The sequence below is a fragment of the Thamnophis sirtalis genome, unplaced genomic scaffold (genome assembly GCF_051295495.1).
Source record: "Thamnophis sirtalis isolate CommonGarterSnake01/CBP01778 unplaced genomic scaffold, rThaSir2_p1.2 scaffold_3, whole genome shotgun sequence".
Taxonomy (NCBI): Eukaryota; Metazoa; Chordata; class Lepidosauria; order Squamata; family Natricidae; genus Thamnophis; species Thamnophis sirtalis.
The window spans coordinates 34,712,404-34,726,562 of NW_028261383.1; the positions used below are offsets into that span (position 1 = coordinate 34,712,404).

Below are 14,159 nucleotides of genomic sequence, written 5' to 3' on the forward strand. Positions count from 1 at the left end.
CCTTCTTCCTGCCTTCTGCATCATCGCGAGACAGTATCAAACTCTCCGTCTTATCACCAGGGCTAGAACCACCCTGGGTACCAGCTCGGCTGGGAAAGAAGGAGGAAGTTGGCAGCTGCAGTAGCAAGGACGCTGGTAAGCCTTGTCGGGTTGGGAGGGGGATATTAGCAGCTGCCTGATCAGGGGTGATATTCACTTAACCTTCCCTAGCAGTTTGCAAATGTGAGCATGCTCACACGTGCCACCTCCGTACATGCGCACAACCTTCCGTGCCAGGGGTGGGTTCCAGCTGCTGCTACTGCTGGTTTGTTCAGGGACGTGCTGCGCATGTGCTTGATGTGCACTATGCACACATGCACATTAATAAAAATTGCTTCTGTGCATGCGCAGAAGCAAAAAACAAGATAGTGCTGCCTATGGTGCCGCCAATAGAAGTAGTTTGGGGGCGTGGTGGGCCGAGTTACTACCTACTCGGCCAAACTGGTAGGAACCCACCTCTGTTCCACTCATGCGCTTTTGGTGAAAAGATGGCCTAAATGGGATGCCATAGAGCCGGGATGAGTGGGCGGGGCTGCTATTGGTTCAGGCGAACTGGTCCAAACCAATAGAATACCACCTCTGTGCCCGATGATGCCAGCTTGGTCATTAAGCTATCCATATCCCAGATTATTGAATGCTCATTCCTGTCTTTCTAGCCAACCTTGTCTACACATCTGGCAAGACCAGAAGGAATGAATCACAATAGGGTGCAACATACTGTCCCTTTGCAGAATTCATGGCAAGGAATCGCGTTTTTGAGGCTGCTTGATACCACGATCTCTGTTCAATTGGAAAGCATCTGGGGAAAAACTGGGTAAGGAGTTTTTTTTATCGGACATATGAGCTTCTGCCCTGCTGTGTGCATGTATGTGTGTGTGCGTGTGAGTGTGTTGGGGGAAGAGTTTGAATTTGATAATATCTTTCACTACATTCTGACGTTGTCAATTCTTCCACTCACAGGTGGTGTCTGCAGGGAGGGTCAAAAAAATTACGATGGTAGACATGGATGGAAGCTCCACCCATTTCTATGAGCTGTGTTGGTGAGGGATTAGAATGCAGTATTTCAGGCAAACTCTGCCCACTGTCAGGAGTTCAATCCTGACCGACTCAAGGTTGACTCAGCCTTCCATCCTTCTGAGGTCAGTTAAATGAGGACCCAGAATTGTTATGGGCAGTATGCTGACATTATAAGTCACCCAGAGAATACTGTGAAGCGGTATATATACTCTAAATCTAGTGCTATTGCTTATGTGCATTGCAACACCACTAAAAAAGGAACAGGGCTTCAGATGAGTGGTGGTAGCCACCATCTTGACTTTTGTGACCTGCACGGACACCCATGTCCCTACCTCCTCATCCTGTGGTGCATACCACTCAGGCCAAATCTTCAATTCTTTGCAAAGATTTGGGAATCCTGAAGAGCAAAGTTTGGAAACGCATTGCTTGCCGGAGGATGCTAAACTACAAGTCCCAACAGCTTCTACGAGCATGGACAGTGCTACAGTCAGGGAAGCCTCTTGTTGTAGTTCAGCAATTCCTTCTTTGAGTGAATTCTAAGCGTGTCACCAAACGAAGCCTCGGGAGCCTTTGTGAGAGAAGTGTTGCCCAGTTCAACAGATCCAAACCTGCCTTTTAAGTTTTGTTGGAAGAAATGTCCTTCTGGGTTCAGTTCCAAGTGGGGAGAAAGACACTGGAAATATGGAGGCTGCTTAGAAAGATGGTTTAATGGTGGACAGGACCCCACATGGCTTGAGGTCCTGGGCAAAGTGAGCACATTGTGTGTGTGTGTGTGTGTGTGTGTGTGTGTGTGTGTGTGTGTGAGAGAGAGAGAGAGAGAGAGAGAGAGAGAGAGAGAGAGAGAGAGAGAGAGAGAGAGAGAGAGAGAGAGAGAGAGAGAGAGAGAGAGAGAGAGAGAGAGAGAGAGAGACGTATACCTTCTCTTGGGCTTTGAATTTGAACTTCCTGTTCCTGTGAAAGAAATGTATTCTGATTGGTTGTCAGACTCCCATGGGGCCAGCCAGGGGTAACTTTGTAAGTTGTCTTGAGTCCCAGGCTTGGTTGAATCTTGCTGTGTGATGATGTAATGATGGGCTTTGGGCAATTCCTGTTATGGCTTAATGGCTTTGTCCTGGTTTGGATCTTGAGTGAGGGCTAATCCTATCGCTCTGGAGCTGAAGGTCTTTTGTGTTGTAGATAAGCTGGCCCAGTCTTTCTGGGGCTGTTAACAAAGGTGGGGGCTGCTTTCCAAAATCATTTCTCCTTTTCTCATCCAGGGAGGTATAATATTCTGCCTTTTTAGTATTTCCTAGAGTATTTCATTCTTCTAGGAGAGGGGTGGGTGCTAGCTTCCTACGGTTTCTAAGGCAGATATATCCTCACCTGTGTGTCCCATACTGTAGCAGTATCTTTCTTCTTTGAAGTCCTCCCACTTCTGACCTTGTTTTGTCCTCTCCCAATTTTCATTTTGGTGCTGCAGATTATGGTGCATTTCGTAAATGGGAAACCAGAGGGAGATGCTCTCGGAGGACAGAGAACGCAACATCTGGTTCTGCAAGACTGAGAAAAATGGGACAATTTGGGGCTGGCAGCTGCCCAAGCTAGAGACTGAGGTCCAGCGCCCTCTAGTGTATGTTTAGCAAACCATCTCATGTGCCTTGTCTTCATTGCTGTGATGGGGAAAGCTGCCACGTTTTCTGGTTCATAGTTGTCATCATAATCAGAAGCCAACGGTTTAAATACTCTCTATATACATAGATGCACACACAACACAGGCACATACAGGTAGTCCTCGGGTTACAACTGAGAACAGAATTTTGGTTGCTAAGCAAGGTGGTTGTTAAGAGAGTCACACCCAATTTTATCACTTCTTTTGCCATAGTTCTTAAGCGAATCATGTGGCCATTAAGCAAATCTGGCTTCCCTCACTGACTTTGCTTGTTGGAAGCCAGTTGGGAAGGTCAGAACGATGATCACAGGACCCCAGGATGCTGCAGCCATTGTAAATACATGTTGGTTGCCAAGTGCCCAAATTTTGATCACATGATCACGAGGGGAACTGTTGCAAATCACTTTTTTAAGTGCCGTAACTTTGAACGATCCCTAAATGAATAATTATAAATTGCTGTACACAATTTGAAAAATCATCTTTTTTTGAACTTAATGAAATAATTCTCACAATTAAGCATTTTTACAGTAGTTTTAAAATGTGAAGATTTAAAAAAAAACAAAAGAGGAAGAATTTTTTGAAGCGATTTCCAGGAAGCAAAAAAATACTTAATGTCTAGATTAATAAATAAAGGGAGAGAACATCCCTTCCTCACTTTAAAATTTGGTAGGATCATAAAGCAAGAAGATAACATGAATTGTGCATTCCTTCCTGTTAATTTCTATGTAACCTCATTACTATTTAAATCCATGAACATTTAGCTTTTTAAAAATCAGCCCCCTTAAGAATTTTAAGAGTTGCCATATTTAATAACTGACAGAAGATTAAGAGAAACAACTAATACACCAGAACATCCCAAAGGGGCTTTTTAAAGACACTTTCTTGTTTTTCTTTGAGGACTTTTCACTTCTCATCCAAGAAGCTTCTCAGCTCTGACTGGATAGTGGGGAATGAAAGGATTTATATTCCTTGCAGATAGCTGGTCATTTGCATCTTTTTAGAGATTCAGTGAGGTCACCTGAGATATATCTTGTGTCCTCAAGGCCACCTGAGTAGTGCAAATAAAGCAGAATGTCATCAAAGAAAAACAAAGCCCATTTGCCTCTTGAAAAAGCACCTTTGGCCTGGATAGCGGAGAATCTCCATAGACAATACATCAGAACCTTTACCCTTTTCATTACATTATTTCATCTGAAAATTTGCTACTGAAATACTTCTGATTTTTGGCTGCCATGGACTTGTATGGTCCTCCTTCTACAATATGAAACTTACCAGTCCTTAACTGGTATTTCCTGCTAAAACGGCATGCAGGGAGCCAACGTCCTTTTGCTGATTTTGGAGTAAATGAAGAAAGAACGCATTTTGTGGAATGTGAAAGAAAATAGCTACAGTATGGAGCCAAATTTATGCCACTGCATTCCTCAAGCAAGTTAACTACACCACTTTCTCAATAAAACTGGTAGAAAAGTGTGATGCAAATACATAGCAAGTTTTGTTCCCAGTGGAGGTGGGACTTGTCAAGCTTGATATTAGAAAGCTTTGGGTTTCTTGCCCCTCTGCCTTCTGTCCAGTCTCTAGCCACAGAGAGTCCTTGAGGTACAACCCTAATGGAGCCTGCCTGAAGTCATAATGGTTGTAAATTGGATCAGTTGTGTGACCAACCCGATTTTATGACATTTTTTGCAGCAGTTCAGAAAATGAACACTGGTTGTAAATGCAAACCTATTGTTCACTATGAGCACAAAATTGTTGTAAAACAGTTACTTAACTGCAGGATGCTGTGTAAAAAAGATTCATAAAACACAGTTGTGATCACGGAGGAACCCCGACTGTCTGAACTTAGAATCCAGGTTGTAAGCTCCCTTTTTCCAGTAGGTTATAAGTGAACATTACTAAGTGACTGGTTGTATATTGTTGTCAACTACATGCCTCTGAGAAACTCTCAATTAGAATATGAAGGTCAGATCACACAGAGAAAGTTTGCATCTAAATGGAAAAGTCTTAGATTTGGGGCTAAACATACCTGTAGAAAAAAAGTACTTGTATCTCACAAGGCAAGGAATTTCACGGCTGTGAAGTCACAATCAGTTCTGGGCTGAACCCGCCCTTCCTTTTTGCACATCAGATAGCAAAGAGTTACGAAAAGCAGGTTGTTTATCCTTCGGTAATTGTTATAAGGAGGATTGGCTTATATACACAATGACTTACAATAAACCAAATGTCAACACGTGTAAAGCTTCATGTACACATTTGTATAAGTGTGTTGCATAGGCCTTAACTGGTGATACTTACTCCCGGTTCCACCACAAATGCGCGAACAACAAAAGTGTGCCTGACTAAACCGCGGTGACAAAAGCGTGCCGATGAATGAGCGCTGAAGCACGCCGACAACAGCGCGCCGACAGAAGCACGCTGTAACCTAACCCTAAACCTAACCCTAACCCTAACCCTAACCCTAAACCTTACCTTAACTTAAATCGCGCTTCTGTCGGCGCACTGTTGTCGGCGCACTGTTGTCGGCGCGCTTTTGACATCACGGTTTTAGCGCCGTGGTTTTGTCGGCGCGCTTTTGACGTTCGCGCTTTTGTCGGGTCATGCTTACTCCCACCCCAAACCTTCATTTGCTAATCATATATCTACTATGTATGATGCGGATAGTTCAATAACAGGCCTGAATGATTATTTTTCTTTCTCATCTGTTGATAATGTAGGGTATTAAGCATGCATAATATTTTTGAACTCGATAGCATTCATCAGTTGACCTTAACTGAGATGGTTCCTTTATCTCTGCCCCAAAATGTAAGCTTACAAATACTGTATACACCTCTGCACATTCCTGGCTCCCACGCCTAGCCCCACATGTTTGTTAAAACCAATGAAACATCTCCCTTGTTGTGATGTACTTGCTTGAACAGGTTCTTTTTAATGTATGCTGAATTTCACACTGAGCCACCCTACGCCCTAAACACCATCAAAGCACTGTAAGCTAGGTGTGATGGTGGTGTGCCTGTAGTGTTCTGCCCTAGGAAAGAGCATGGCTCAGTCGCTATTCCTAGTCAATGTCTTCCTCTTCTTCTTAGCCGTGCTGCTCCTTTATCATTTTAGCAACATCTTCAGATACTACTTCAGGATTTTCTTTTTAAAAGGCTGGATACTTGGGTGGTCCTTTTTTCTGCTTCCGGTCCTATCTCTCCGTGGAAGGAATGTGGCAAATATGAGGTAAGTCACACAGCACTATTGCATTAGACATGAACACAGACATGCACTTTCAATTAGAATAGAATAGAATAGAATAACAGAGTTGGAAGGGACCTTGGAGGTCTTGTAGTCCAACTCTCTGGTTAGGTAGGATACCCTACACCACTTCAGACAAATAGTTATCCGATCTTTTCTTTAAAATGTCCAGTGTTGGAGTATTCACAATGTCTGGAGGCAAGTTGTTCCACTGATTAATTGTCCTCACTGTCAGGAAATTTCTCCTTAGTTCTAAGTTGCTTCTCTCCTTGATTAATTTCCACCCTTTGCTTCTTTTTCTACCCTCAGGTGCTTTGGAGAATAGGTTGACTCCCTCTTCTTTGTGGATATTGGAAGACTGCTATCATGTCTCCCCTAGTCCTTCTTTTCATTAAACTAGACATACCCAGTTCCTGCAGCCGTTCTACATATGTTTTAGTCTCCAGTCCCCTAATCATCTTTGTTGCTCTTCTCTGCACTCTTTCTAGAGTCTCCACATCTTTTTTACATGGTGACAACCAAAACTGAATGCAGTATTCCAAGTGTGGCCTTACCAAGGCATTATAAAGTGGTATCAACACTTCACGTGATCTTGATTCTAGCCCTCTGTTTATGCAGCCTAGAACTGTGTTGGCTTTTTTGGCAGCTGCTGCACACTGCTGGCTCATATTTAAGTGATTTCCCACTAGGACTCCACCAAGATCCCTCTCACAGTTACTACTATTAAGCAAGGTGCCACATATACTATATCTGCACATTTTGTTTTTCTTGCCTAAATGTAGAACTTTACTTTTTTCACCATTGAATTACACTTTGTTAGATAGCACTGAATGTTCTAGTCTTGTCAGAATCCTTCTGTATCTTAAGCCTGTCTTCTGGAGTGTTGGTATTCCTGCTATCTTGGTGTCATCTGCAAATTTGATGAGTTCTCCATCTATCCCTTGTCCAAATCATTGATGAAGAGGTTGAAGAGTACTGGGCCTACAACAGACTCCACTGCATGCTTCCCTCCATGTAGATGCAGTTCCATTGAGGACTACATGTTGAGTGCGGTTGGTCAGCCAGTTATGAATCCATCTGGTGGTGATGCTGTTTAACCCACATTTTTCTACTTTATCTAGTAGTAGGTTATGGTCTACTTCATCAAATGCCTTACTGAAGTCCAAGTAAATTATATTGACAGCATTCCTCTGGTCCATTAATTTTATCACTTTGTCAAAGAATGCAATAAGATTAGTCTGGCATGATCTCTTTTTGACAAACCCATGTTGGCTTTTGATTATTATTTTGTTTGCTTCTAAGTGTTCTTTGATTCATTGCTTGATTACCTTTTCCAGAATCTTCCCTGGTACTGAGGTCAGTCTAATAGGTCTGTAGTTTCCTGGATCTATTTTAATTCCTTTTTTGAAGACGGGAACCACATCAGCTCTTTTCCAGTCCTCTGGCAGTTCCCCAGTGCTCCAGGATCTCTGAAAGATATACCATATTTGTCGGACTATAAGACACATTTCCCCCCCCCCCAAAAAAGTGGGTGGAAATGTCTGTGCATCTTATAGACCGAATATGGGCCCATTTCCCGAACTCTCCATGCATCCCATTTTCGCCCTCCCCAGCCCCCAGAAGTACGCCACAGTGCTCTGCATGTCTCGTTTCCACCAAAAAGTGGGTGCTTTTTTGGTCTCCCGAATCCTCCGCACATCCCATTTTTGCCCTCCCTGGCCCCCAGAATCACTCTGCAGGCCAAACTCAGAGTCATTTTTGGCAAAAACAGGCCCATTTTTGGTGAAAACAGAGCACGTGGAGGGTTTGGGAGACCAAAAATAGGCCTGTTTTTAGCCTGCAAAGTGCTTTGTGGGGCCAGGAAGAATGAAAATGGGATGCACGAAGGCCAAAAATTATTTTTTTCTTGTTTTCCTCCTCTAAATCTAGGTGCGTCTTATAGACTGGTGTGTCTTATAGGCTGAAAATATGGTAGTTCTGAGATCTCATCAGCCAGTTCTTTCAGAACCTTAGGGTGTAATCCATCTGGTCCTGGTGATTTGAACTCCTCTAGGGTAGACTTTAAGTGATTATCCAGTGTTAAACAGAGCAACAGGGAGAGTTGTTCAAATACAGTCAGGACAACGGAAGCAGAAAAGCAGAATTATAGGGAGAAGAGTAGAGTTACTTATTTGCTTTATTGTTTACTTTATTTGCAGCCTGCCTTTCCTCCAGAAACTCAAAATAACGCCCTTGTAGGTCCCACTTCATCTTATGTCCAAAGACATAATCCTAGGTTAGATTAGGCTGCAGTTGAGTGAAATTGTGTGAGGTCATCCAGTGAGTTTTTCATAAATGAGAGCTCTAATTCAATAGCTTTACTATTAGGCCACATTAAGAGAACAAGGAAAAAAGCAGAACTCCTTGAGTACTATGTACAAGGACTAGCAATTTGAATCAGGTGGTTAAGCAGAAAAACCATTTGTAGAGATTGTTGCTGTTTCTGGATCATATGAAGCAACACTGAAATTCTAGAGTTTCCCAATCTTGATAATCTACATGTATCCTCAATTCCCAGAATTCCACAACCAGCATAGTGATTGATGATAATTCTGGGAGTTGAAGTCCATTCACCTTCAATTTGGCAACTATAGGAAACACTGTTCTAGGGCAAATGGTGGCCCACAGTTTACAATCTTAAGTCCCCTGATAGTTCAGCCTGCCAACAAACAACCCAGGATGAGAAGTACAACTGAATGTTTGAGTTAATTCCTCGGACATGAGTATCTCAGAAGAACTGCCCACCAGGAAGAAAGAAATACGTTACAATGAAACCTAGAATTGATCACATTTTCTAACATAGATGGCTGGGGAATTCTCAAAGTTGAAGTCCTCACATCTTCAAGCAGCCAGGGTTGAGAAACACTGTTCTATAGCATAAAAATGTAAGAGGAAAAGATAGCAAAATGGTGTCAGACAATAATGACCAAATTGGGCAAATAGGACATTCTGGCTGTGCAGTATAAAAGTCATCTGATCTCACTTAGCCTAGTTCCTTCATAGGATTGTTAGGAAGGTGATGTTGAGAAAGGGCAAAACATGAATGCGATTGTTCATATTTATCCTCCTTACCTTAGTATATACAATTGTGTCACTGGCTGAAGATCGCACACGGTTCATGGAAGAGTGCAATTCTGGACACGTCTTATTTGAATTAGCTCTAGCAACTTCCTCACCTTCTTTTCCTCAACCCTTTTAATGTTTCTGAAATAAATCTGTTCTCATTCTTTGTTTCAGAGTTCTGCGTTTCACCATGCTGCCCTTGAAATTCCTTTATGGCATTAAGATTAAAGTGCAGGGAGCCACAAACTTAAATCTGAAAGGGCCTTATGTCATCATCTCTAATCTGCAGTGCTCCATGGACTTGCTTGGTGAGTTTGTTGATCTTTTGGTGCATACCACGTTGGGAGGGCCCTGAAAATATGTCTTGAAATAGGAATAACTTATCTCCATCTTTATCCATGTGAGATTAACTTGAGGAAAGGTGATCCCACAAAGGTAATCTCATGCACAAAAAGGTGGATCCGCAAAAAATGTGTCCATTTCATCATTTAATTTTATTGACCCTTTCATGTTGTATTTTTTATACTTCATATTTTGCTTGCATTGTTTAGGCACACTGTGTGCTAGCACGGAGTAGAAATGTGGCATGCAACATAACTAAATTAAAAGCAGAAAAACAATAATAGTAGCAACAGAAGGATGGTAAATGGTAGTGATGGGTCTAGCTGCATTTCCCCTTGAATAATGGGTGAATACACAAAATATTTGAAACATTATTATTTGCCGTGTTTAAAGATGGACAATGTGTAGCATTTGGGAAGAAAATAGGACTGAATTTGTCTGAAATATATTTTATTCACTTGTGCAACTGACCATTTTTTGTCATCTCTGGTAGAAAATAAAATGGTTTCAGAATTCTTCCAAAGGACAGTTAATATTTCATGACGAGTATGAGTATTTTGCCTATCTTTCCTTGTGCCCTCTTCTTTGCAGTCTCTGGGCTTTTCATGCACATGAAAACAGGAGAGAACAGCAGGAGGCTATCCTCTCCTAATCCTTTTCCAGATCAAGAAGCATGAACATCTAGAGAACAAACTGATGCACCTCCCTAGAATCAGCTTTCCATATCTGTAAACAACAAAGCAGAAGGATCTATATTCTGTGGAGAAAGATAGATGGGCTCTGTCAGGGGAAGGAGGAGAGTTTCTGCTGCAGTTCTTAGCACCAGATATTTTCTGTGTGGGAGACCAGTGTTTCTCAATCTTGGCAACTCTAAGATACATGGACTTCAACTCCCAGAATCCTGGGAGTTGAAGTCCACACATCTTAAGAGTTGAAAGAATTGAGAAACATTGACTTATATAATCATACCATAATCCATGTATGGTTTCCTAAACACAAAATAATCAACAGAGTGCTGAGAAACAAGATTGTGTTTGTCCCAATTGCTTTCCTTCCAGAAGCTCACACCCAGCACATGCAGGAAATTCCACTTTTCCTTAAAGGAACCTGAAATCAGCTTTCCTCACTGTTAACTTCCACATTCCACATTTGGGAAACATTGCCCAGAAATGTTCCTGTAACCCAGTATCACTCTTTTGAAATTCAAATCACACCAACAGGCATGTTAATCTAGGTCTGCTCACTCCATCTGATGCTTATCCCGCCCTAACTACATTCCACAATGGGGGGCTGGGGGCTGGAGGAAGGAGTGAAATTCAGCAGGTTATGGAGAACCAGTAGCGGAAATTTTGAGAACTGGCAAGTAACACCTCTGGCTGACCCCAGAGTGAGGTGGAATGGGGATTTTAAGGTATCCTTCCCCTGAAGTGGGGAGGGAATGTGGATTTAGCAGTAGCCTTTCCCTGGAGTGGGGACCAAACCACACCCACAAAACCAGTAGTAAAAAAAAGTTAATTTCACCTTTGGCTGGGTGGGTAGGTGGCAAGAACCAACAATTGACCTTCTTCTGATCCTTTTCTTCTTCTGCAAAAAAAACTCCAGGGATTTTTCAAATCTTGCCCAAGCAGTGTACCCTTTTCATCAAGAAAGAAGTCCTGTATATGCTTACTGTTGGTGCTGTCCTGTGGCTGTGTGGTTTCATTTTCATTGACCATAGAAAGGAAGCAGAAGCTGTTGAGATAATGTCAGCAACTGGAGACACCATGCTCCGGGACCATGTGAGTAGGGGAGGATAGCAATACATAACCACTGCATTGCTTTCTGTATTCATGGAATCATAGAGTTGGAAGGGACCTTGGAGGCCTTCTATCTAGTCCAACTCTCTACCCAAGGCAGGAGTCCTGATACCTGGGGAAACTATTGGTTCTTCTAACAGCCCAAAGATAACCTTCCCCAAGAAGATGCGCAACGGATATTACACAGTGCATTACATATTGTGTGATATTCGCTGAATATGAATTAGCACAGAGAAACATTGTGTTAGGTGCTATTTGGATACTACTGGCTGTGCCGTGTAAGTAGGAATCACAATTACTGGATGAAACTAGACTCTCGTGACTAATAAACATTCAATTTTATGGAAAGTTTACTTATGGAATAAGGCACTTTTGCATAATGATGCAGTAAAACTAACATCCTAAATGCAGTTAAGTGGAAACATCCACTCTTCTATCAGCACAAAATATAATATATGTTGATGGAAGATAAGAATTGGACAAAGTAAAAAGAATAACATGGAGAAGCATGAATGTTAATCCTATTGCTTATTTCCAATACCTGTGTGTTTCTCTGTGCTAATTGCTAGCTTGTTCAAGGTTCAAGGTTCAAGGTTTATTACACTTGTATGCCGCCCTATTCCCAGAGGCACTCAGGGTGGCTAACAAACCAAAAGGGAAGGGAATAATACAGAAAAAAGCAAAAGGCAAAAAAACAAAATACGGAAACAATTTAAAAACAGTCAACAGCCACACAGTTCGAGTGGGGATGGGAACTCATCAGCCCCAGGCCTGTCGGAACAGCCAGGTCTTGGCAGCTTTGCGGAAGGGTGGTGAGGGTCTGGATCTCCACAGGGAGATCGTTCCAGAGGGCCGGAGCAGCCACAGAGAAGGCCCCCCTCTGGGTGGTCGACAATCGGCACTGGCCGGCGGGTGGAATTTGGAGGAGGCCTAATCTGTGGGATCTAATAGGTCTTTGGGAGGTAATTGGCAGAAGGCGGTCTCTCAAGTACCCAGGTCCAATACCATGTAGGGCTTTATAAGTGACGAGTAGCACCTTGAAGCGTATCCGGAGACCGATAGGCAGCCAGTGCAGCTCGCGGAGGATAGGTATAACGTGTTCCTTGATTCTTATTCCTGTCCCTGTGGATTAGTTATATAGTAAATTTGTAGGTCCTTATGTCATTTCAAATATGCAGAATTTATGGTAGTGGGGCCAGTTGAGAATATGATCTTGATAGTACTCCCCCCCTCCCTGATCTCTTCAATCTTGGAAGGGCTCTATTTAAGAAAGTGTTGGTTTGGTGTAGTGGTTAAGGCACCAAGGCTAAAAATCAGAAAACCATGAGTCCAGGTTCTGTCTTAGTCATGAAAGCCATTTGGGTGACTTTTGGGCCAGTCACCCTCTGTCAGCCCAAACTACCTCACAGGTGTGTGTTGGATATATTCCCCACCTTGAGTTATTTGTAAAAATAATACAGATAGGATATAAATAAAATAAGAGATTAAGTGAACTAATACCAATGTATTTATTAAAAGAAATGCTGCTTATCCAGTAAGAAATATTTTTATTAAATAAAAACGGTTTGTTTCCAGATCAAGATGAGAAGCCACATTATTACCTCGTTCCTCTAAAATAGAAACAGGCAAAAATAGAATAGACCAAATTACCACAGGTCCTAAAACATGTTTCAACCCAGTAATGTTACAGGTAAATCTGGACTTACAACAATTTATTAAATGATTGTTTGCAATTACCACAGTACTGAAAAAGTGATTTATGACCAGTCCTCGCACTTATGACCATTGTAGTATTCCCCACAGTCACATGCTCAAAATTAATTGGCAACTGGCATTTATTTACCATGTTGCGGCATCCTGGGGTCATGTGATCATTATTTGCAATCTCCCCAGCTGACTTCTGACAAGCAAAGTCAAATGGGAGAGCTGGATTTGTTAATGACAGCATGATTCAATTAAAAACTGCAATGATTCACTTAACAACTGTGACAAAAAAAGGCCGTAAAATCCATGGCAATTCACTCAACTATCTTGCTTAGCAATGGAAATTCTGCTTTTGATTGCGGTCGTAAATTGAGGACTATCCGTATTGATTTCCTCGGCCTGTTTGAATAGGGCCACATGACAGGAATATAGAGCTTAGCTTTTTAGAAAGTGCTATTAGAACTGATGGAGTTGAGAGAAATAGTGTGTTACAGGAATCAAAGATACTCCCTTGTCAATACTGTATACATTGGCTGAAGAAGAAAGGCCTAATGTGTTCATTATTAAACATGTTCTTTCCTGTCTAATTAGCTGAGAGTATGGGTATTTTCTGAAGGCCACAGAACAGGTGAATCCACGTTGGAGCCCTTGCAAAGAGAGGCCGTCGATCTCGCAGTGAAGGCCCAGGTAAGAATGTGACATTTCCACACTTCTTATCGTATTTCTTCATTTAACTCGGACAGAAATGCAGATAGGAAAGCAGTGCTATTTCTGTGAGTCATTCAGGTGTAGGAACCAGAACCATGGCAAGCTAAGCAATGTATAATCATAATCATTATTGGAGCACAGTAATAATTATTACTGACAACTCAGCTACCACCCAAAGCAGCAGAGTAAAAAACAAAATCATCTCATATTTAAAAGAATATTTCCTTACTAAGTACGATGAATTCAAGACTGGAGGGAGCCGTTTTATCTTCCTTTCCCAAAATGCCAGCCCAAAGCTAGACTGAATTATTTTCTTTCAGTTTAATAGGTAGCTATTAAAAATGTGATGGGACACGGTGGCTCAGTGGCTAAGATTTTACTGTAAAATCTCCATTCCCTCTCCACCCCACTATCCTGCTTTCCCGTTCCGTTCTCCTGTGCAGGGCAATAGAAGAAGACCCAGCCGATCAGCTGGAACTCTGATCAGCCAGGACTCGGGAGACAGCAAATAGATGGGGGCGGGACCAGTCAGAGGTAGCATTTGCCAGATCTCTGAACTACACAAAATT

At 42.2% G+C, this 14,159-nt stretch overlaps 1 protein-coding gene across 2 annotated transcripts in view; it reads left to right on the top strand.

Annotated features, from left to right (window-relative positions):
* LOC106542754 (1-acyl-sn-glycerol-3-phosphate acyltransferase alpha) overlaps positions 1–14,159 on the top strand; it is a 17,367-nt gene continuing 3,208 nt past the window's right edge. The window contains exons 1-5 of one of the 2 annotated variants that reach the window (XM_087708642.1): positions 1–135; positions 696–853; positions 9,215–9,348; positions 10,985–11,160; positions 13,474–13,569. In XM_087708642.1, the coding sequence (XP_087564768.1) occupies positions 732–853; positions 9,215–9,348; positions 10,985–11,160; positions 13,474–13,569 (528 nt within the window). In that variant the 5' untranslated portion in view covers positions 1–135; positions 696–731. Of the gene's footprint in view, positions 136–695; positions 854–2,515; positions 2,666–9,214; positions 9,349–10,984; positions 11,161–13,473; positions 13,570–14,159 lie in introns of those variants that run through there. The other variant, XM_087708641.1, reaches the window with a different exon arrangement.